The following is a 24,843-nucleotide window of genomic DNA, read 5'->3' on the forward strand; positions in this document are numbered from 1 at the left end:
AAATGCCCCGGGTGTTGCGTCTAGGCAGGTAGCTTTCCCAGAGACAAGTTCCACATGGCCAGCAGGGAGTCAGTTCCCACCACCCACATCTGGACCATCCTACCACCTTCTTCACATCGTGGGGACTCTATAGGCTTTGATGTTAATAGCCTACTTCATTTGTAGTTCCTTAATGCCTCTATCTCCCTCCCAACCCCAATCGCTTCCAACACCCAACACTAGGTAGAGAAAGAAGGTTAACTGGGGGAGAAGAGGCGTAGTTCTCTTTGGCTGCTTCCTGCTCTTTAGGGTCATCAGATTCTTTGGGGGCGGTAATACCAATCTCTGTCGTCAGAATATTCAGCCAGCAATAGCAAATGCAGCAGCAGCCTTCTCTTCCTCCTCCTCTTCCTCCAACTGTCTGCTCCAAGCATTCTTCTCACAGACTTCCTCATGCCCCTTCTCTCTGGGCTCTCATGTTTATACTCTCTCAGAGTCCCCAGCAGGATGTTTCTCAACTGGCAAAGACCATGCTTCTGTACAAAGTAGTTCCCACCTGACAAAGATCATGTGACCTTTCACAAGGCATTTATCAGCTGTGGACAAACTGGAGCAGCCCCCTTAAACCACACATACCTGGGATTAAAACAAAAACATGTTTACATGACATAACTGAGTTTTTAAAGAAACCAAAACTTCCACAACAGGAGTCTCTGGACTTCTTTAGAGCAGAAGATTCTGGAAGGACTTCGCTCCTTCAGCAAAGAGGTTCCTATCATGTGGCCGTTGGGAGCCAAGTGTTCTCGATTATCTCCTAGGAATCCTACCAGAGGTCTGCACACAGTGGGGCACACAGTACCTGGATGGGAGCCACACCCACCCACCTGGGAGCCACACCCACCCACCTGGGAGCCACATCCATCCACCTGGGAGCCACACCCACCCACCTTCAATTCCCAGCAAAGCACACTTTCTTCCTCTCAGACTTCTGCTCTTTACATGAACAGCTGGGCCTTCCGCAGTCAAGATAGGAATGCCTCCCCCAGGCACTGTGATCCTCCGGTGCCATTTGTGTTCATCCACACCCATAGCAACATTTAATGCCCTCACAAGAGACTGAGGTAGCTGTGGCAGACCTCATCCTATACTAAATCCCAAGCACTGAGCTAACTCTTTCCTCTTCCACTCGTCACCTCGGTAGTGCCAAGGCACCATGACAGCAGGCCAAGGGCCCACAACTTGACCCTACCTAGCCCCACCACACCACAGTATGAGGCCAAGGGTTAGGTGCCAGGTCTCAGGCACAAACATTAGTCTGACAAAGTCACTCCTCTTCTACTCTCACAATCCCTGCAGCCTCTGCTCTTCCGTCCACCAATAGCAAGCAGGACTTCGTAGAATTAAGGGTTGACTAGTGATAAGTATCTGTCGGTGCGGCTACTTGGAAAGTTGAAACAGGAGGATGATTTGAGCCCAGGATGTGAAGTACCAATTGGGGAACCAACAAACAAAATAGGAATAACAAGAGCTGCACTACACTCATGGATTGATAATTCAGATGCTTTCTGGGAAAGCCTGGGATTGGTGTAGCCCAGCCAAATATCCCCTCCCCCTGCCCCTCTTCAGAACTTCCTCTCTTTTGGACAAACTGCCCTCATAGTATTGCCAAATGATTCCTTGGTTTTTGCAAGTGAATATGATGCTGGCAGAAAGTTCCAGAGTTGTTTGACCCTGATGGGCCAGATAGAGGTATCTCAACACTGGTATCATTCTCAGTGGTTCCAGAGATGGGCGGGGCTGTAGACCGGTGACTGATTACAGTGCAAAGGGATTATGTATATTTATTCAAACCCCCAGACATCCTAGATCAATTGTACAAGCAGGATCACTTCTGTTCTGCTAGCATCTCTCTCGTGGGGCTTGAACTATCATGGTTGGTGGGGGGTGGGGGTGGGAATCGGGGGCAGTCATCACAGAGAGCACTGCAGATCACCCCAAATCTATATTTTCTTCTTTAAGATTCGAATTCATCTCTTCCGTGAGTGTGTGTGTGTGTGCGTGAGCATGAGCATGCACCTGTGAAAGTTACATGACAGCCTGGGATTTTGTGTCTCACCATCCACCTTATTTACTAGTTTATATGTGAGCTTCTGGGAAATGTCCTGTGTCAGCCTCCCTTCTCTCCATAGAAGAGATTACAGACACACCATGGTGAATGGATTCTGGGGATCCAGGCTCAGGTTCTCACAATGGTCGGACGAGGGCCTTACACTGAGCCACCTATCCCTGCCCATAAACCCTCAACAGAGATGAGCTCAAATAAAAATCCATCTCACTCCTCTGACTCCGGATCCTAACACTGCAATTCATTTCTTCTTTCTCCCTGCAACCTGCTGGCAGCTGTCCATACCTGGCAATGAACATCACCCCTGCCATCCCTGTGGTCGGCGGCATCCTGTTCTTCTTTGTCATGGGGACTCTGCTACGGACCAGCTTCAGTGACCCGGGAGTCCTCCCTCGAGCCACTCCTGATGAAGCCGCTGATCTGGAAAGGCAAATAGGTAAACGCGGAAGCTCTGCTCTTAGCCTGCGGTCACTCCCCACCAGTGCCAGCTCTGAAGTGGGGGGCAGGCTGGGGTGTTCATGCAGAGGGCAGGGTACTGGCTGCCATGGAGAGTGACCAGGAAGGAGGAAGCCATAAGAGGTGACCTGAGTGGAAAGTTGGGAATGAGAAGAGGTTGAGGTGAGACTGGGGGCGCTGCAGTGCCGAGGCAGGGGCCGGGCCACCTTTCAAGAAGGCCCCCAGCGAGTAAGGTCCCCAGATGTTTCTTTGAAACCCAAGTATCCAATTCTGCTCGGTCCAGCTGAGTGGTTGAGGTTGCTTCTCTCTTACACTCTCTGCCCCTCCTGGCAGTTTCCGTAGTTTCCATAATAAAATCTAACTATATTAGTAACTTTTCTCATTGTTGCAACAAAGTATCTGTCAAAGGGATTTAAAGGAGGATGGGTTTATTTTGGCTCATCGAGGGAGTCTTAATCAGGGTTCTACTGCTGCGATTCAACACCATGACTGAAAGCATGTTGGGGAGGAAAGGATTTATTCACTTTATGCTTCCCCGTTGCTGTTCACCAACAAAGGAAGTCAGGACAGGAACTCAAAACAGGGCAGGAACCTGGAGGCAGGAGCTGATGCAGAGGCCACAGAGGGGTGCTGCTTACTGGCTTGCTCCCCATGGCTTGTTCAGCCTACTTCCTATAGAACCCAGGCCCGCCAGCCCAGCAATGGAAACACTCAAACTGGGCTAGACTCTCCCCTGTTGATCACCAATTAGGAAAATGCCCTCCAGCTGGATCTTGTGGAGGCATTTTATCAATTATTATTCCCTCCTTTCAGATACCTCCAGTTTGTGTGTCAGGCTGACAAAAGACTAGCCAGCACAAGGGCACAGCCAGCACAGGGGCAGGAGCCTGAGAAAATTGGTCATAGGTCATGCTGTATCTGTAAGGGAACAGAGAGAAGAAAGCTGGTGGCGAGCTCACCTTTCCCTCTTCATATCGTCCTAAGCCACCACCCACAGGACAGCACCATAGAGTGGTAAGGTGGGTCTTTGCACCACAGTCAGTCTACTCTAGAAGCTTCCTTGCAGGCATTTCCAAAGACTTGTCTCCTAGGTGGTTCTAGACCCTGTCAGGCTGATGATCAATATTAAACCACCATACAAAACCAAGTTACATCTTAGCCTGCCTTATTTATCCACCCTAGGATCTAGGATTTCTTTTGTTTACACACAGTAGCAGTATGTAACAGTAATGTGTCCTGAAACAAATAGTTTTATTTTCCTTAAAAATTAAAGCCTCAAGTTAGTGTTTATGGCAACTTATTTTGAAAACTTAAACAGATCTTAATGTCTTACATAAGCGACTTTAAAAGTCCAAACCTTTTCTTGATAGTAAATGCTCTCAGCGCTGTGCCTTGTGGACCTGGGCCCTGCCGTGCCTCACCAGTAAGTTTGGTGAGAGTGGCTGTCAGCCTCTGGTGACTCGAAGTGAACATAAAGAACAGGCCTGGGAAAACCGCCCAGCGGGGGCTTCTCACCTGGTTCCCTTCACAGCCTCTGCTCCAGCTGCCAAGCTGTCCGTTTGCTGCGGCACGGGTGGGTGCAGTGTGACCACGCACTTCTATACGTCCCAAGGTCAAAGGAGAGCTGTGTCCTTCTCTGAGCCTTGTCCCATCCGTCATCACTCCGCGCCCCTCACAGGTGGCAGGCACTCTTCATCACTAGCAGGACACAATGCCACCTGCTGCTCTGCAGCCATCTTGTTTCCTGAGTAGAGAAGAAGAGAGAAGAAAGAAGTGGCAAAGGAAAGAGCATCCTCCCCTAGCCGCTGTGTCTTGGGACTCCATGACAGACCTACAGGCCGTACTAGTTCATTACTGAAAGCCTTCCATTTATAGCACTTCGGTCATTTTTAAGCATGGAACTTTGGAACTACCATGGAAATTTCCTCATATCTAAGTAACCCTGTAGACGAAGTTATTATTGCTTCCTGTTACAAGTGAGGAGCATGTAACCCCCCCACCCCCGCCTCCACACATGCAGCCTGGAGCCAGGTCTCCAGCTTCTTGTCCTTTAACCCCCCTCCCTCATTCCCAGTATCTTTGAGGAGAGGGGCCTCTGGGGTCAGTTTTCTTTTGGGAGGGGAGGGGGAAGACCGGCCTTGTAGTCTGGGCCATTTCACATCAGCACCTGGAAGATCCTGTACTTAGTGCAAAGGCCACTGAAGGAGACACAGCATGTCTAGGCCACTGCAGGAGCCTCTGCCGGAGCAGTGGTGTGAGGGCCAGGTGTCCCACCTTCCTTGTATGCTTGGGCTGCAGTGGGAGCGCTATCAGATTTCTCTGCTATAAATGCAGCTCCCCAGAGGCTCGGCACATTGAGGCTTAAGTATCTCTTAAAATGAACTGTGCCCCATGACCCCAAAGGCACAGACAGACTCTGTGAGAAGTAGACTGAGGAGTAGATGAGCCCGAACAAGACTTGATTTGCCCTGGAGGGAAGAAAAGCAAGTGGAAAGCTGAGCAAAACTATCAGAAGCAGTCATTGGAATTCAATAGGTTGGAGCCACTATTCCTGAAAGACTAGAGAATGCTGGGTAACCGTCTGGGCATCCGTGGCATTCTTGCCACGTGCTTCTGTCTCCAGCCCCAGTGCTGATGGTAAAGGTGAGGAGATTCTGCCATGACCTGTTGAGCCCGTAACACCACCATTTCCCTCAGAGGAATGGCCTCATTTCCAAGTGGAGCGTCAAAAATATCAATAACCAAGTTTTTATCTTAAGATAAAGGCAGAACAAACGAAACTCAGAGCAAGCCTCAACAGGGAGCACTCATAAAGTTTAGAGAGGAAGCCAATAAAATAGAATAGAGGGAGACAGGGGAAAAATCAATGAGGCTAGAAGCTCGTTCTTTGAAGAGAGCAACAAAATAGGCACATCTTTTCCTTTACGGGGGAGAGAGAAAGAGAGGCAAGAGGACTGAAAAGAATTGTTAAAATCAGGAGCAGGCCAATTTCCAAAGGTGACACATGAAGAGCAGGGGAGTACATGAAAAGATGCTTAACAGCCTCTGTTATTAGAGGGTTATGAATGAAAACCACCACAGCAAAGTACCCACAACTTCGCACCCCTAGGGTGTGACTACTAAAAAAAAGAAAATAATCATAACAAATGTTAGCAAGGATGTGGAAAACCTAAAATGCTTACTCATTGCATGTAGATGATGCAAAATGAGATATGTTTCGAAAAACAACGCCTCAAAAGTCTTGGAAAAAAAAAAAAAAGCTGAGCACAGTTACCACACGACCCAGCAGCAATTCCACTCCTAAGTACACAGCCAAGGAAAATAAAACTATCTGTTTCCTCATAAAGACTTGCTTTCCCTGGCGACCAAAAACGGAGACAAGCTCACGTGTCCATAAAAAGACAAAACAAAACAACAACAACAACAAAACCCCACATGTCACTGTGTCCTACATGGATGAACCAAGAGCACAGTGCTAAGTGACAGAAGCCAGACATACACAATCACATATTGTGTGACTCCGTTTATTTCATAAGGACTAACCAACAAGTCTTTAGAAACAGAAAGCAGAGCAGTGAAATCCTGAGACTGGGGCAAGGGAGCAGGTTAAGTTATATCCAGGATGAGGTGGAGGGCTGAGGTGACAAAAGTATGTAGCCTATAGTTAGGTAACAGTAATGGCTGCGCAATGCAATAAATTCACTAAAAAAAAAAAAAAAAAAAAAAAAAGTTGTATTGCACACTTGAGTGGGTCAGTGTTGTAGTTAGTAAACTATTCTTCAATAATATGATTTTTTTTTAGGAGAAGGAGGAGAGAATATGGAGGGTGAAAGAAGCCACTGGGATGCCAGTGTGCACTCAGGCTCACCCGTTCTCCAGCTGTGCTACTTTAGACCAGCGCACACGTTTCTCAGCTTGTCCCCCGTGTTTCATCTACACAATAGGGGCAGTGGCGTGTATCTTGTGAGATACCTGCCAAAGTATGAAGGGAATGAAATGGTAGGTAGCACTGGGCAGTGCGCACCCCCCCCCCAAGCTTGAAGGGGGTTCAGGCATGCAGCTTTCTCCCTCATGGCTGTGATTCTTGATGAGGACTCCTCTGTGCTGCTTGCCTTTGGAAAATAAGAGTTTTGTTTCAGTGAAATCTTAACATTCATTTTGTGCTATCTGGCCAGAGAAAGAAAATGAAAATTTAGGTTTAAAAACTTTTTAAAATTATTATTAAGGCTATTAATTCTAATTACCTGCTTATATCATGTGCATAGAAAAGCCTGTTAACAGCCGCATGAGTAGTTTATTGAGGGTTTGCCAAGGATTCGAACAGCCGTACTCTGCCCCCACCCCCTGGCTTCTGCACAGGCGTGGGTGTCTAGGAGGAGGGCTCCGGCTTCAGAGCCTGCTCTGAGGCTCTTAAAAATGCCACAGAGTTCCTTCTTCAAAAAAATGTCCCCAATGACTTAGGCTAAAAAACAAAAGGCAGTAAGGTTTATCAGGGGTCTGAGGAAGGTCACATAAAGGTCAATACAGACTTCTTTGGAAACCTCACAGCTTCACTTCTTCCAAGAACAATTGGTCCCAAGTGACTAATTCGGAATTAGAAAACAAATGCCAACACACTGTCCTGCAAGTCTCAGGGCTAAGGCAATTCCTTTCTGCACGACAGGCCTTCCTGGAGTGGAAATAGGGGACCATGGAGGCCTGCCTCTGTCCTACACTCCCTGGAGTCACCTCTGCCCACCCTCTCCGCAATCCCACGACTGATTGCCAAGTCCAGGCACATCCTTGGAGAGAGGAGGTGATAGCTGCCCCGTGAACCAGGCTTGTTTGACACCCAAAACAAAACAAAGACATTCTTTCCAGGGGCGCAGTAACCCAAATAGTAAGTGTGAGGTCAACCAACCCATTGTCGAAAGTCAGCGGGATGGAATCCAAGGAGGCTGGTGGGCTTTAATAGAGTCACAGGCCTGGAGATAGAGCTCAGTGGTTAGAGTACTTGCCTAGGATATACAATGTCTGGGTGTGGGGAGGAGAAGAAAGAGAAGGAGGAAGGCTGGGGAATGGTCCACCAATGTCCTAGGAAGATCCGACGTATGCCTTTCATTCCCTGACTAGGCCACCACTGCGTCCACACATCCAAGTCTATCCTCCCTCCCCATTCCTCTTCCCTGGCAATTTTTCTTTCCCCTCCTTCTCCTTCCAACTCCCCTCCCCCTCATTTGACCAAACCATCCACCAAGTCTTATCTGTGAAGGTGAAAATGTTAGGATGCACAGTACAATGACATCTGGATGCAGGAGTGTTCGGCTGATCGGTAGCCCAGTTCCACAGCCCCCGGGGTGAGCTACCCCTAGCTAGGAGTTTGCCAGGACCACTGAGAGAACTGGCCACCAATCTGGCTTGCTGGAGTTGTTCTCCAATGACACTGTTAGTTTGTGTTTAAGAAAAGAAATGTTTTCACTGGAATTTAATGACACTATGGAGTTTGCTAAAGAAAACAGCTTCTGAGGTAGGGAAGTAGCTCAATGACAAGACAGTCTCTGTCAGGTGTGAGACTCCGGGCTCAGTCCCCAGTCCTGGGGCGGGATATTTCTGAGAATGCTACTTGCCAATTAAAGAACCTAACCAATTTTCTCCACGGTCATTGAGCTGGTCCCAATGTTTTCCTTTATATTTTACCACCATACCACACCATGCCCCACCATGCCACACCATGTCCCATCATGCCCCACCATGCCACACCATGTCCCATCATGCCACACCATGTACCATCATGCCCCACCATGTGTCACCATGCCCCACCATGTGTCACCATGCCCCACCATGTACCATCATGCCCCACCATGTGTCACCATGCCTCACCATGCCCCACCATCTACCACCATGCCCCACCATCTACCACCATGCACCACCATGTCCCATCATGCCCCACCATGCATCACCATGCCCCACCATGTGTCACCATGCCCCACCATGCGTCACCGTGCCCCACCATGTACCACCATGTGTCACCATGCCGCACCATGCATCACCATGCCCCACCATGTGTCACCATGCCCCACCATGCGACACCATGCCCCACCATGTACCACCATGTGTCACCATGCCGCACCATGCGACACCATGCCCCACCATGTACCACCATGTGTCACCATGCCCCACCATGCGACACCATGCCCCACCATGTACCACCATGTGTCACCATGCCGCACCATGCATCACCATGCCCCACCATGTGTCACCATGCCCCACCATGCGACACCATGCCCCACCATGTACCACCATGTGTCACCATGCCGCACCATGCGTCACCATGCCCCACCATGTGTCACCATGCCGCACCATGCACCACCATATACTACCATGTGAAACCATGTCTGTCCCCCTCCCCAGTGTTTTGTTTGTTTGTTTGTTTTTATGAAGTTGGTTTACTAACATAGGCTGGCCAAATCCTTTTATAATGACTGACCCGTGTGTGTCTCCTGAGAGTAGGAGTCCTCACTCAGCCTACGCCTGTCAGCTTTATGACTGTGCTTGGCTTTTTACATGTTTGTTGGGGTTCTGAACCCAGGGCCTCATGCTTGTATGGCATGTTACCCACCGAGCCATCACCCCGACCCCAGAACTTCTGTTTCTACAGAGACAAGTTCCATTGATGATTTAATTTTTTATCATGTGACTTGGAAGGCTTTAGAGTTCTTTTTAGCCACTGTTCCATTTTGGGCTGATTAGATCTATTGATATCTATCATGAAATTGGTCTAAAATATGCTCAATTTGCTTATACATTTATTTACTTATTTGCCTAATGACTCCTCCATTGGCTGTGGTTGACTGTAATGAACCCTGATACGCCAGAGGCTGGCACTCTGGACTGTGTACCAGTTAGCCTTACTGTCAGAGAGACACAAGTTGGCAGGCTCCAAATGGCAGGTGCCATAGATGAGTATTTTGACAGTCTTGATCCAGTTCTTAGAAGACAACAAATTTTTTTCTTGGCTATCCCATCAGATCTAGTTTTCTAGTGACCTCCCAAGTCCCCACAATCCACCCTTCCTGTAGTCTCTATCAATAGTAATCATTTCTGCATCCCGCAGACAGCTGACACACCCCCAGAGCTCTGTCCAGCATCAAGTTACACCTGTCTCTGGGGTCCCTTCTGCTTTCCTCATGTCTCTGCCCAGTCCTTTCCAGGGTCTTCACGGTGGCAGCTGGAAAACCTTTAGACTGTCTCTTCTATGCCCCAGCACAAGCACGTATCTGGGCCCGTCAACTAGAGCATCTCTGTGCTTCTCCTGGGTCTTTGTGCAGTTAGCTTACTGGCCCTGATGAGCAGACAGCATGATGGTCTTATATCTTTCTCACTGTCTGCTTCTCTTGTGTGGGTGTCATGGATGGGGTCTCCCACATCGAGTCCAGCCCATTCAGCAGCCACCCTGTCTTTTCCAGATGACACTAACACCTCTACTTTACGTGTGATGAAAAGAAAGTGACTTGCATAAAGAAGTCGTTCTGGCCAGAGCCGTGAGACCAGTGCAGGTGCATCAGCAAGCACTCCCTACACCCTTAGCTGCTTCTAAGTTCTGCCTGCATCTGGAAGCCATAGGACCAGGGCTCAGTGGGACATTTTTTGACTCACTCAAGTACATTGTATTTCCCTTTCCCATGGGTTGCGTTCCCTCTCCCCACAGACTGGCAACATCACCCAGCCCCAGCTTTCCTGTCTCCTGAAGACTGACGGTCTCCATCCTCTCTGCAGCTCAGACATGTGTGCTGGGCTGGCATCTCATAGGCCTCCAAGCCCTATGCCAAGTGGGCAGAGAATGAAGTGCTACAGGCCGACTCCAGACAGCCCTATTGGCATCTGGGCGCTGCCTAAGGACCCTTGCTGTGGCAGGTGGTGGGAATGCCCCTGCTGTGTGCGTGTTTGGTGGTGTTTGTATGACATTTAAGCAAGGCAGAGCCAGGGAGCCCATCCTATCTGAAAGAATTTCTGGGAGAGACAAAAGCTTTTGAAGAAAATAGCATCCTAGGAAGAAAAGAGGAGGAAATTAGATCCCTTGTATTGGGTGAAATTCTAGAATGATCTATTGTGTACAGATGCCAGGGGAGGGTGGGCAGCCAGTCTCCCACATGGATGTCTGGTGGAGGCTCAGAATGTCACAATTCTTGGTTGTCTCTCTCAGTAAATCCCAGAGCTGGAAACCAGATGTCACAGCTCAATATCATGGTATTTGGGGTAAATGCCGCAAGATTTTAAGAGTCTAGTTCTATGGTAGGAAGAAGCAAGGGTTTTGTTTTGCAGTAAGATTTGGGAGGATGTGTGGTTTCCATCCAGGGCATGTGTGGATGCCACCATCATTTCTTCTTCCTATAGACAGTTCAAATGCGCAGGACAAGAGCAAGGGCAGCGATTCAGCTCTGTTCCCGAGGCACGCACGCGTGCGTTTGCCTGTTTTGAAAGATGTTCTGCATAATGAGCGTTCAGGGTGGGGACTTCCACTGGTTGCCACAGAAGGCCATCTGGCGGCTTATCTCTTTTAATGGGTACTTGTTATGCAATCATCGTCCCTCCTCCAGATAACTTTGTGTGTCAGAAGACAAGTCCCCTTTCCCTCCAGCGGAACACACTGAGCTGGGCTAAGGGGTCCAGACCCCTCAATCTACGTAAATATTCCAAATGTCACAGTGTCCCAATCTTAAATCAATATCTGTCCCTCCCTTCCCTCTTTATTCCTCCTCCTTCCCCTCCACTTCTCTCTATCCCTCCCCTCACTTGTCTGCTTACAGACCTGGGGATTGAGTCTAGGCCCTCACGCCCGATCGCCAAAGGTTCAAACACTGCACCACATTCTCAGGTCTCTTTTTACTTTTTAAAAAACATGGTTTCAACAAAGTTATCCAGGCTGGCTTTGAACTCACTCTGTAGTCTAGGCTGGCTTCGTTCTTCCCATATCTATGCCTGAGCCTCCTTAGCAGCTGGGGTCACAAGGCTGGACCACCAATCCTGAACCCGAGTCTCTCTCCATAGAGGCTGAGATTTCACTTGCACACAGGCCCCTGCGCAGAGATGGCATTGTCTAGTGTGACTTTCTCAGCAACTCTGTAAATCAGCATTAGCCCATATTTGATAAGGAGAAGATTCTCTTTGTCTTACTAAATCGAATTTACTGTCTTAACAGGCAGTGTGAAGTCAGCCCAGTGTGGTCACACAGCGAAGCGGACATGCTTTGCTAAACAACGGTAGTGTGCTGTGAACCTCACCAGTTTGCATCCACAGGACCGTGAAAGGGGGAAAAAAGTAACAAGCTAGTCAGGGTCGGGAAATGCCCTCCCGAATAGAGGGAGATATGATGCAAGCAGGGAAAGAGGAATAAGCAGTATGGGAGGAACAGATGAGACCACATGTGGCTCAAGAGCGTGGTCAGCAAGCAGGCTGGAGTATGCCAGTGAAAATCCAAGGCCTTCCCTACCAGCCAGGGCCACTAAGAAGGCTGAGGACTCCAGCTGTCTCTGTGGTGGCCTGACTTTCTGCCCCTGTCTCCCTCCCAGCAGAGTGCTGGTCCAGCCTATGCTCTGAGTTGTAGAACATGCCTGCTGTCGCGGATGTCCTGGACAATGCTTTGGAATCCACAAAGCACTGTCCAAAGAGAAGGCATTCACGCATGTAACTGTGGTTATGTGTGTAAGATGTGTATTTCTTTATTAGCAGAATGTCTGACCGTGAGCATAAGGTCTGAAGGTCTGTAGACAAATTGCCTGGTCCTGAATCCCAGCCCTGCCACTTTGTAACCTTGAGGAGGTGTGTGTTGACATCTTTGAACTTCAATTTTGTTGTCTACCAGGTAGACCTACTAAGTGCCTGTCAGGCCTACTAAGTGCAAGGATCCATCGCAGCATGCACATCCTAAAGTAAACCCTATCTCCCTGGCTTAACTGTGAAAATCTGGAGCCCAGACACTTCATATTATTTGACCTCTTCAGCTGGTCACATGGAGAGAACTGTGTCCTGCTCACTTTAAAATGGGAAGCTGCATGCACACTCGTGTGAACACAACCAATAAACCACAGGTCCTGCAAAAAGAGGTGAGCTGTTTAAACAACTCACTAGATACTACTATCATTAGTATTTTAACTGGCATGTTTGAGAGGGAGACGCAAGGTAAAGAAAACAACAGCCTTTTTGAACGGAGGACTGAGTTGGCCAGGGAGGCTTTCTTGGGAAGCCAAAGATATGATTCATTAAAAAAAAAAAAAAAAAAAAAAAATCAGCAGGGCAAAGAGGCCCTGAAACAATGTTGCAGTTGCTGGTGCACAGGAGCCAGGAGGAGGGAGATGAGCATGGCTTCCAGGGCACAATGCCCTCCAGGGAGGCTGGTTAGCAGAGCGAGCAGGCTCATTCTGCTGGGCAGCGAGGCTTTCCTGTCCCAAATGCAGGGGTGCTGCGCCTGCAGCTCAGAAATAAAAGGAAGGTGTGGCATCTGTGAGGACAGAGGGAGTGGACCAAGAGGAGTAGGTGTGAGGTGGGGTGGAGAAGGTTGCTCCGCCATGGTGGAGAGAAACGCTAAACACTTGTCACAGAGGAACAGAGGCAGTGATCACAGAAACCCCTGTGAACCATCTCCTAATGAGCATCCATTGCTCTGTGGATGGAGGAGAGGTAGGCTCAGACTTAGCCAAACAAAATGATCTTCCCCGGATTACTCGGTTATAGCCCAAGCCAACAACACTTCAGGGCATTTGTTGTAACTCTGAGGTCAGCTTCATTCTAAGCGAGGGAAGGGAGACAGTGGAGAGAGACTCTGTTCCACTCATCCTGGAGAAAAGTGGGGATTCCTGCCTGAGGAACAGAGCTGGAGTCACCAGGTAGAAAAAAAGATCGGCGTGACGGGGGCATCCTGGCTAAACTAGCCCAGGACTCTGAGTCAGACCAGGGCAATCAGTGTTCCCTGAGGTGGTCATGGCTCAGGGTCTCAGTCACATATTGAGTAACCAGCTTGGGAAAGGGATGCGCTGGCCTAGCAGGATTCCCATTAAGTGGGGGACAGTGCAGAAATGAACACAGAAGGCCAGCTGTGTAGAAAAGACCTGGCTAGAATTTGGACAAGAATCCTTGTCACCATATATGTCCTTATGCCATCGAAGTGCTCAGATCCTCTGAATGGGGGAGGTAGGTCTGGGGGTGTCTACATCAGCTCTGCTCTCCCTGAAACTATCCCTCACTCATTCATCTCTGAAGCCGTTGTTACCATAGCCAGTGCTCCGCTTACTTCCCCAGCGTCCTCTGGCCTCCCTCCTCTGGAGTCATAAACTGGAGAGTTGGGCTGATGCCACTCAGATGGGGCCCTGGAAACTTGCAGATGAGGTTGATTTGCCCTATGGTTAAGTGTGAGCACCTGAGTGCTAGTGTCCAATGCACAATCTGCAGCTGGGTGTGAGCACTCCAGGACTCACTTATGTCCAGAACAGAGGCAAGAAGCTCCCTAGAGAAAGAGGACAGTGGGGCTCAAGGTTTGGTAAGACCTGGGAACACTGGACCATCCCACAAGGGCTGAGGAAAAAGGTTCCTCAGTTTCATTTATCCAGATTCACCTTCCAAAGTGTCAGTGAAAAGCTTTGTGCTCACATAGACCAACAGAAGTGAAAAAGCTTTATGTGAAAGCTATAGGTGGCTCCTCTCCAGAAAGAAGTCCAAGAAGATGCACGCCAAGGTAGATGCTATCATAGTGTGGAGTGTGCATTTACTTGTTGGTATTTGCATATATTTTACGTGAGCATGTGTGTATGTGTGTGTGTAATAGTGCACACTTGTGTGTTTGCATGTGTGTGCATGTACAGTATGTGTGTTTTGGTGTATACTTGAGTGTATGTGTTCTGGTGCACACTTGTGTGTATGCGTGTATTCTGGTGCACACTTGTGTGTGTGCGTGTGCATGTGTGTGCTTTGGTACACACTTGAGTGTGTGTGCATGTGTGTGTGTATTCTGGTGAACATTTGAGTATGTGTCTGTGTGTGCGTTCTGGTGCACATTTGAGAGAGAGAGAGAGAGAGTGTGTGTGTGTGTGTGTGTGTGTGTAAGCCAGAGGACAGCTTGAGTGCTGTTCCTCAGAATCTATCCACCTCAGCTTGCCACCAAAGCCCAGGGATCTGCCTGTTTCTGCCTCCCCAGCTCTGGAGCACAAGTGAGCAGTGCTATGCTAGTGTGTTTACATGGGTTCTATAGACCAAACTCAGCCCTGGTGTGTGTGTGTGTGTGTGTGTGTGTGTGTGTGTGTGTGTGTGTGTGTGTGTTCCGAATTAAGGACATAAACTTGAAGTCCAACAGTTGTTGAGTAAGTGTTTTTTACACTCAGTAAAATTCGACACTAGAAGAGCCAAGTCTGTACAAAGCAGTGTGCCCTCTAGAGATACAGTCAAGCCACATGCCCAATTCCTATTTTCTAGTACTGAGATTGAAAATTTTTAAGTAATGAGAAAAATTAATCTTAATATTTTATTTCATTCCCCAAATATTACCACTCCAATGTACATTCAATATTAAAACACTAATATGATACTTTATTTCTCTTTTTTTTTTTTTTTTGGTAATTCAGTCTTTAAAATCTGGTGCATATTGTCTCAGTATGAGGCATTTTATTTTGGACCCATCTACATTTTAAGTGTCTGGCAGAATAGATACCCGTGACAGTGGTAGCTGCCTGTGACTACATGGAGCCTTATCCAAGTCTCTTGGACCGCTTAAAGGAAACACTGGAAGGAATGGTTTTGGCAGGATTTTTCTATTTTTATTTTGAGGGTAAGATGAGGAACACACAGAGGGCAATCGAGAAATGCTGTCCCTCCCCATCTTGTGTGCTTGGTGTTTCTGAAAGCATTAAGCCGGACCCTCATACTTACTCCTCCATCAGGCAGGGGCGAGGTCCCATCTGCCTCTCCAGACAGTGCTCAGGTATGCTACCCAGGCGTGTCACCAGACTGGAGGATCCCTCCCCTTAAGTGTGTCCTTCCATTTCCCTCCAAAGTCTGGTTTTATATCAAGACTAAAATCAGTTGAAGGACAGAGTTATCAAGTGCAGAGACTCTGGTTCACAGGAGACATGACAGCAGATGTTCCTTCAGACCCCGGGTTGCCTGCTGTGTTTGTTCCTCCAAAGTCAAGGCATCTGCAGCATCCCCGTTGCAGCTGATGTGGTTCTTTAATTACAGGGGATGCTAGCCACTGGGCCACTTGGTTCATTAGCTCCAGGCTTGGCAGGCTGGGGGAGGAAGTAGTAGTCATTAAAAACTAAATAGAAGAGTCAAAAGAACTGTAGCTAAGTGGAGGATGGGAGAGTTGCACGCATCTGAGACAGCACAGACCGATATCCTTAAAATAAAGGTGGGAAGTTCTGCTGCGGGGCAGAGGAACAGCTCAGTTGACAGAGTGCTAACTGCACCAGCGTGAAGACTTGAGTTGGATCCCGAGCACCCACCTAAAAAGCAAGGCCACTGTGTGCAGTCTTATAACCTCAGCTCTAGGAAGGCAGAGACAGGAGGACCCCTGGGGCATACTGACCAGCCAACCTACCGAATCAGTGAGCTCCAGGTTCAGCAGGAGACCTTTCCCCAAAAAAACTGGGGTGATTAAAGACGATACTCAGGGTCAATCTCTGGCCTCCACACCCATGTGTACACACAAACATATATGAACACACATGCATTCACACATATACACACATGCATACATGTGTATAAACAAAATATATACACACATGTGTGCACATGTGCATATACTTATGTGCACACACGTGTACACATGTGTGCATGTGCATACACGCACATACGCATGCATGCACATAAGCACCCATCCATGCATATACACAGGAAGATACATGCATACATACACATACATGCACACACAGGGATGCCAACAAGGACCACTTGCAGCCTCCACACTGTTGCCAATTCTTCACAGAGAGGCCAGTCCTAGAAATTTGACAATGAAATCATCTTTTTTTCTTTTTTTTTTTCTTTCTTTCTTTCTTTTTTTTTGTTTTTTGTTTTTTGTTTTTGAGACATGGTTTCTCTGTTGTCCTGGACTCACTTTGTAGACCAGGCTGGCCTTGAACTCACAGCCATCCGCCTGCCTCTGCCTCCCGAGTGCTGGGATTAAAGGTGTGTGCCACCACACCCAGCAACAATGAAATCATCTTACAGTGTTATTACATGTTCCCTAAGTGGGGAAACCACCGTGGGGGCTGAGGACCTTGATGGTGATATCAGCTGTGTTGGGCGGGGCACGGAGAAGCACAGTCTGAGAAGATCAAGACAGATTAAACAGAAAGATGGCAGAAAGCAAAGCTGAGCTAGATTTGGGGTGACATGAAGGACATGTCTCACCCCAGGATACGGATGGGGATGCGGAGCTATTATTTCAGAATATAAAAATGTGGAGGGAGATTGGTACTCAGACAGGCATCCCGGGGCTGCTGATGGAGGAGCTCACAGAGAGTCTGAGGAGTGTGTGACAGGATGTAGCTCCTGGGGCAGACATCAGCAGTCAAGAAAGCAGCACCTTTCAGAACTGGCTAAATTTATGTAGCACTTGCTGTACAGCAGGCACTGTATGAATGGCTCGTATGTTAGCCCTTCCAACAATCTATGAGCAGCCTATAAAAGCATTCTCATTTTATACTGCGGGGGAGATGTAGGCTTGGAAGGGACAGGTAATGTCTTCTGGTCGCGAAATAGAAAAATTATATCACCCCCTGCCTGGCTGCTCAGTTTTCCTCTTGCCTGCTGTGCCGAGCTGGGATTTCATGGTGATGGGGTCCCCTCGCCAGAGAGAGAGAGGGAACAGGTCTGGAATCCAGATGCTTATGCAAGGTTCAGAAGGAATGAGCACCCTCCCCTGTGATAAGTCAGGGTTTCAGCGGTCACAGGAGAGCCACACAAAGGCTGAAAAGTCGTTGTAGAAAGGCTACAGATGAGTCCATACTGAGGGTTGAGGTATCCCGAGGCTGGGACACGGCAGAGGCAGAAGACATGAGAGGTAAGGACTTCTGAGGTAGCCAGGGCAGGTCTGGGCTAGGCACGGGGTAAGAAAAGCTGCCTCCCACTGAGGAATAAGCCGGCTGACCCTGCTACTCATGGCCAGGGCCTGAGTAGGTGGCTTGGCCACCACACTAGAGGGCTCTTCTTGGAAGACATTGTCATACCAGGACACTAGTAAAATAAAGAGTCAAATAAGACACAGGGGACCAGCCTGGTGCTGCTCCTGCTCCTAATCCATCTCAGTAGAGGAAGATTTCTAAGTGATGATGAGCTCAGCAGGAAAAGGATAGACTGGAGCAAAGCCAAGCAGTCGGCTGACCCCAGAAGAGACCTGACAAGTCAGGAAGGGTCAATCAACGGTCCTAGAGCTCCATGTATGGCCAAGACTGGCAGGGTTGTCTGTTCTGATGGAAGGCAAAGGTCATCTGATTTGTGCCACGTGAGGATGCTGGTTTCTAAAGGCCCATCCAGTGTAGATGCCCCTAGATGGGCAGACACTGAGCAGGCAAGGCTGGAGTAGATTTGCACATTTGACAGATGAGGTTGAGGAATTTGATGTGTCCAGAGCAGTTGGTGTTTGTGCTCAGGATGAGAGAAAAGCTAAATGCTATTTTTAGGAGCAGAGCATCATTTGTTCTCACATGCAAATTGGGTTTTAGAAATATCCTCGGCTTTGTGGTATCTGAAGGGTTTGTGGCATTCTTCCTATGGGTGTGTGATCCATGCTTGCAGTCTTCCTAATGTCATTTCCCGTGCAGCAGAGCTAAGTGTGAAAGATCTGGGCTCTGGGCTCTGAAGGCAAACAGTTAGACAAGAACCGAGTGCCAGGATGGGGCTTCATGCTGTGCAAACCCTCACGGTGCTGGCACCACCTTCCCCTGACAGGCTAATCAATAATGTGTAAATACTGATCTTTGTGAATTTCCAGTTAATGATTTTGATTGCCTAATAGTGCTATCCAAATCGTATGAGCTACAATTTCTGGCCATATGGGTAATACTAAACTTTCTAGCAGCAACTTGATTGCAGCAGAAACAGGTGAGGTAAATTTTAATGAAATATTTTATTTAACCCATTTATTCGGTGTATTCTCTTGTAAATACCCTAACCCTGTCATGCAAGTTTTAATCAATATGTATGTTGTCGAAATTCTTTCTGTTCTCTTTTGTTCAAAATCTTGGAGATCTCAGATGAATTTTATACTTGACAATACACTTTATTTCAAACTGCCTACATCCAAGATCTGTGTGCCCAGTGGCCACCTCAGTGGACAGCGAAGATCTAAGCTCCTTGTCTGAGGTTTCAGGGGGAAAGTTGGCTATTACTCTGCCCTTGTGGGTCAGTAGTCACATGTCCCAGACCAAGGCCAGCTGAACAACATGGCATTTGTGGTTCATTTCCCACCTCAGCCAGTCTTCATCACCAGAGAGAAACCACTTAACAGGCACTTGTCACTTAGGGAGGCCCCAGCTGGGCCATTTATTGATAAGAGCAACCAATCCAAAAGGCTGACATCCAGCCATTCCTGAGTCTAGATGAAAACAAAACAGAAGTGGTACCCACGTTTGTGGGCAAGAAGAAGTTCCAATATTAGAAAGGCAACAGACCCCTAGTAAGGAATTATTGGGTTCAGTTGCAGCAATGAAAAACTTGGAATTGAAGTTTGAGTTTTATTTCTTATGTTTGGGATGCTCATCTCAGTCCCTGCAGTCCCAGTTTTGTGCTCAGCAGCATGCAGGCTGGCTTCAGGGAGTCATTACAAATATCTATATATATTGCGATGATATTTTGCAAAAATCACTGAGTTGCTTTTGAGGGCAAAAAAAAAAAAAAAAGAATATAATAAAACTAAGGAGCTTGAAAATAGCTTAACTCATAAAGTGCTTGCCTGGCAGACACGAGAACCTAAGTTCAACCCACAAAAACTTGGATATGGTGCCACACGTGCCTATAATTCTCTCACTGGGGAGGTGGAAAATGGCAGGTCCCTGGGGTTGTCGGATGGCCAGCCACAGGTCCCAGAGAGAGAGAGACCCTGTCTCTCAAAACAAGATGAGGAGCTTCTGAGGAAAAGGTCCTCAAGGTTGACTTCTGGCCCCTACACAGTGCTTACATACATGGGCCTGCATATGTGCATACACAGAAGGGGCTGGGGACAGAGAGAGACAGAGACAGAGACAGAGACAGAGAAACAGAAAGACAGAATAATTGTTCAATGCCAAAATCTGACCGGCCTACATGGAAAAAAATAGAGAGTAGAAAACAGCTGGAAACATAGCCTGCAGGTCTCTGGCACCTGGATTTCCCCACCCCCACCCCCCACCCCCTGTACAGGTGACAATAAACCCTTCTAAATTGAATCCTACTTTAACACTATTCCAGCCACAGCCTTATGACAGAGGACTTCTCCAGGCCTCCAGGGACACCCTCCCTCAATAAAAGCAGTTAAAACCTTTCTCTGGTGATGAACAGTTGCCAGGTTTTCTCTCATCAATATTTTGATGACTGTTTGCACATTTGGGCTATGACAGATACAGATTCCAATGGTAACTGCAGCAGTAGATAGAATAGGTGTCTCAGGAGGTTGCGGGCACCCATCAGTGGCGACATGATCTCCCTGTGACAGTGGGTGTCAACCCTGGCCCTGGCTGCCTAGAAGACTTTTGAGGCAAGTATATTGAGAATGTCTGGGAAGGGCCACAGGCAGCTCACCCTGCCCTCCCGTGCTGTCTCCTCTGAGATAGCTTTGTTCCAAAGCAAGGACGCTGCAGACCTCAGCCCACAGCCTGGCCTCTTCAGTATGACTAGCCGCTGTGTTGCCTACCATTGGAGAAAGCTAAGCCACTATGGCATCTTGGAGAGCACCTTCTCAGAACAGAATTGCTGAGTGGATCTCATGGACCATCACTGGTTTCATGGCTCCATTTTCCCCCTTGCAAAAGCCGTGACACCACAATGTGATCTAGAGCTATAACATTATAAATGTGCTGTCCAGGAAAGAGTCAAGAAGAAAAGTCCTCCAGGACCCGGGAATCCACACTGCCAGTGTGGCAGTGTGGTGGATGGCAATTTAACGCTCACCGCTCACTACTGTCCTGGCAGCGGCAAATTCCAGTTTTGCTCTGAAGGCTTCCCTTCCTCCCTGTATAATGAGATCCAGTGGCCCTACTTGACTCTCCCAGGCGTTCTGGGAGTGAGGCCCTAATGTGAAGGAAGTGTGAAAACAGCAAAGGGCCAATGCCAGCAGGACATATGGCCATCATCATGGCCACTGTGTCTGTTTGCAAACTCACTAGAGCATAAGGAACAAGAAGCTGAACATGGATGTATGCGTTGCTAAGAGTTAGAGCCCAGAGGGAATGGAGGCTGAGATGTGGCCAGCACTTAGCTTCACATGGCAGGAAGGCCTCAGGGGAGCCCAGGTTTGGACCATGGCTTTTAGCTACAATCCAGTCTCATGTTTTCCTTTAGGGGAGGTGCCTCAGAGCAGGTTACTGGCACGGAGCCTGCAGATGCCCTTGGAACCGATGTTGACTCTGCTTCATTCATAGCAGAGGGGATGAGGGAGGTGCCACATCTGGATGCAACAAGAAGAGACAGAGATTATGCCAAGTCTCATCAGTGGCCCGGGAGCAGCTGTGTCGTGTCAGGCACTGGGCTCGGGTGGAGATCCCCATCCCTAACCCATATTGGAGTCCCCAAGGAGGCCTGGCATTTTTTGTACCATTTTCTTTTTCCTTTTCACCGTGTCTCATGATTAGTATTGACTGTCATGTTGAATAGATTAAGAGATGTCTGTGGAACTGGTGAGGCCTACCTCTGGGTGTGCCTGCGATTGTGTTTCTGGAGAAAATTAGATCCTGGGGTCTCTAACATAGTCAATGGATTAATCCTTTGTAAGCTTTTTACTAGGATGGCATTATTGGGAGGTCAACTAAGTAGGAGGTAGAGCCAATTTACAGGACATGGCACTGAGGAAATGTCCCTGGGGGCTGTATGTGCCCTGGCCTCTTCCTGTGGTCCCCTTCTCTCTGCCTATTTTGTTGGGGGCGGAACCCACCAACTAACTCAAAAACCCTCAAGCACTAGTAGAAAGTCCCTGAGGGCACCCTGAACTCAGGCCTCCAAGTCTCCTCCCATCCATCAAGAAGTGACTCAGCCACATGTCCCTACCACTGTGATGCTCTGCCCAAGCACATGGGGCCAAGCAACCACAAGTGAACCCTCTCAGGTATTCTGGTCACAGTGACAATAAGTAACACCGTGCACACTTCATCTCTTATAAACTATGCACACCTACAAGTAAATAATTTTCCCCTAGAGATCCAGAATCAACAGGCAGGTGTGCCACCAAGCCCAGGTATCCCTCAACATCTAAATGTGAAACCCTGACATCCTAACACTTGAATAAGCCTGTTGGGCCACATACCTGACAATGCAGCTGCCTGAGGGTCATCAAGGCAGATGCAAACACAGCTGAGTTAGTAAAAGATCCTGTGTTTGGCCCTGAGTTACTGAGTTGAGCTGGAAAGCTAAACACCTATATATTGTCTTCCAAGAGTCCCAGGAACTGGCTTTTCCTAGTATCTGAAGGTTTGTAGAAGTGGTGAGAAGCACAGGTATTTGTGAAATACCTAACGGAATAGTTTCAGTCCCTCAACTCAAAGGGCTGTCTGTTGGGGGAAAAGCTAGGAGGGACAATTGACAGGTGTCTAATGTGAGAAGCAGGGCTCAGTCAGACCTGGAGACTGAGGAGTGGAAAAGACCTGAAGCTTTGCAGCCCAGCTGTCACGAAGGAGCAGGACAAATCTTGACACTTTGGAGATAAACCACATAGAAACTTCAGCTCAGCGTCTCTGGGCTGAAGTTCCTTGCTGGCCCTTTGCCCTTTGCTCTGTCCCTAGGGCAGGATTAGAGACCAAGGTAGGTGAACTGCTGTGGGACCACCATACAACCCCTCTGGACACAACCCCCCTAGGCAAACGTGGGTTAGGGTGTCTCACAAGAGGAACCGCTCCCACAATGTACCACTTCGCCTTAGGCTTGTAGCCATATTGTAATGCAAAACGCACTCAATCCAACCTCAAACATCATAGTCTCCAGCTAAGCTATTGTCCTGTGCGCTCTTTGGTACATAGGAACTGGTACCCTTTTCAAACCAGTTGCTAGAACTATAAACCCATTTCTCTCCAACACGACAGATATGTACTGTGTGGTTGACCATCTCTGAAAGTCATTGCTGAAACATTGAAGCAATGTACACACAACACATACACACACAAAAACTGTTGTAGGGTCTGAGTATATCAAAATCTACACCGTGCTACAGGAGCTTGATGATAAACCGTTCATCTGAATTCTCTCAGCCCGTACAATGTGATTAGCAATGTGGATGCGGTCCTTTTAGAGAAGCTATGAGCAGCAACACGGAAAGGAAAAATCAAATCGCCAAATATCAAGTCACATTTAGGTGCGTCTTACTCTCGTCTGATTTTCACTTGAGGCTCAGTAGTGTCCTGGAAGCTGCTATGGGCCAGTGAGGTATCTATAAGGTCTGGGGTGAAATGCCACTGACCTACCGGTGAGTCTGGCTGTCTTTGGAAATTAAGGATGCCGCCAAGGCAAGTGCCATTTCATTTCTGCTGTCGATTGAGACTATTGGCTGACCAGCCATGTACTGGGTGCTCATCTACTTGGTCCTTCAACACATTTGCATCTGTTCATGAGAATGAAGTGAAAACAGAAGATATGAGAATGTATTACTTAGTTTCCCTTGACTATAACTAAATGCACGAGATAATAAACTTACTAAGAGAAAAGTTTCGTTTTGCTCACCACTCTGGAAGTTCCAGTGTAAGACTAGTTGGAACCATTGTTCTGGGCCTCCATGGGAGCCGTGGGAGCATGCATCAGGACAGTTCACATCATAAGTCAGAGTGCAGAGAGAGCTAGAACGCCCACAGTCCCACAGTCCCTTGCAGGATATATTAGTTTCCTTCTCAGTGTTATGACCAAAGCCCTGACAGGAAACAATTTAAAGAAAAAGACCATTTTCTGGCTTACAGTTTAAGTTAGAGTTTGAGGGGATGCATTCCACCACAGTGGAGACACGGCAGTGGGAGAGGAAAACATGACACTAGGAAACTGGCTAGTCACAATGCTTCTGTATCGGGAAGCAGAGAGCAGACAGGAAGTAGATCCTGACCTATAAAATTCAAGGTCCTACTCCTAATGACCCACTTTCTCCCATGCAGTGCCACCAGCTGGGGACCAAGTGCTCAAACCCAGGAGCCTAAGGGGGACAGTTCACGTTTAAGCCACAGCAAGCGGTATGCCCTCAGTGACCTAATGACCGACCACAGTTCCCCTCTCCTAAGGATCCACAGCAGCTCCCAAGAGGGCACCCTGGGGACCTGGCCTTTGGCACACAGGCTCATCCGAGGTACAACAAAGAATACAAGCAGGTTGCTCAGTGTTGTCCAGAAGGGGCCACACACATGTTAAAGCGTCCAAAGCAAAGCCATGGTTGGTGGAATCAGAAGACTGGGTACCAGGAAAGCCTGGTGTAGAATTCTACACTCCCTGTCTTCCCCTCTGTATGGACCATAGTAGCAACAAGACTCAGTCACTCAGTGGGCACAGCACTTAGACAATATGACCCTGCGTACTGACTTTCAGGAAATGGTTCTTTCCAACACCTCTTGGTTTCCCCTGGTTTAAAATATACATCATTAATGTCCCCATAGATCAAAGAATTAATTCCAGTAGTGTAAGATATTTTACACAAAGGTGGTTTTCTTAGAGGCAAATCCTCCTTGGGGCTGATGTATGTTAAAGGACCTGATTTCTGACTTAGTCCCATACATTGTGTGTCACTGTATGCCTAGGAGACAGCTTGAGAGCCCAAGATCTTGGAGTGACCCAACTAGGAGTGAAGTGAACTCCTCCCCTGGGATCCAGGATTGGTGCGAGAGTCTGAAAAACCTCTCACACTCAGTCTTCAAGGAAGGCACAGAGAATGTCTTCCAGAAACAATCAATGAAATCTCAGAGCTTGTAATTAGTTTTCTCAGAGCAGCAGAGACACCTGCGCGCCATCCACATCTGTGACTCTTGGGGCATTAAAACTACCTTGGCCTCCTGTGAATGTTTTATGCTCCAACTAAAACTCAGTTTCGAAAATAACATTTTTTTTTCTCATTATGAAGCAATGCATTTTGTCTATGGAAGATCTGAAAAGTGTAAAGAAAATTA

General features: G+C 48.0%; 1 protein-coding gene across 3 annotated transcripts in view; it reads left to right on the forward strand.

Moving 5' to 3' along the window:
- The window catches only part of Zdhhc14 (zinc finger DHHC-type palmitoyltransferase 14), a 244,616-nt gene that overhangs the window by 149,165 nt on the left and 70,608 nt on the right, over positions 1-24,843 (forward strand). For all 3 annotated transcript variants that reach the window (XM_051164543.1, XM_051164545.1, XM_051164544.1), the window contains exon 2: positions 2,380-2,540. In XM_051164543.1, coding sequence (XP_051020500.1) covers positions 2,380-2,540 — 161 coding nt within the window. The remainder of the gene's footprint in view (positions 1-2,379; positions 2,541-24,843) is intronic.

This window comes from Acomys russatus, chromosome 21, assembly GCF_903995435.1.
Source record: "Acomys russatus chromosome 21, mAcoRus1.1, whole genome shotgun sequence".
NCBI lineage: Eukaryota > Metazoa > Chordata > Mammalia > Rodentia > Muridae > Acomys > Acomys russatus.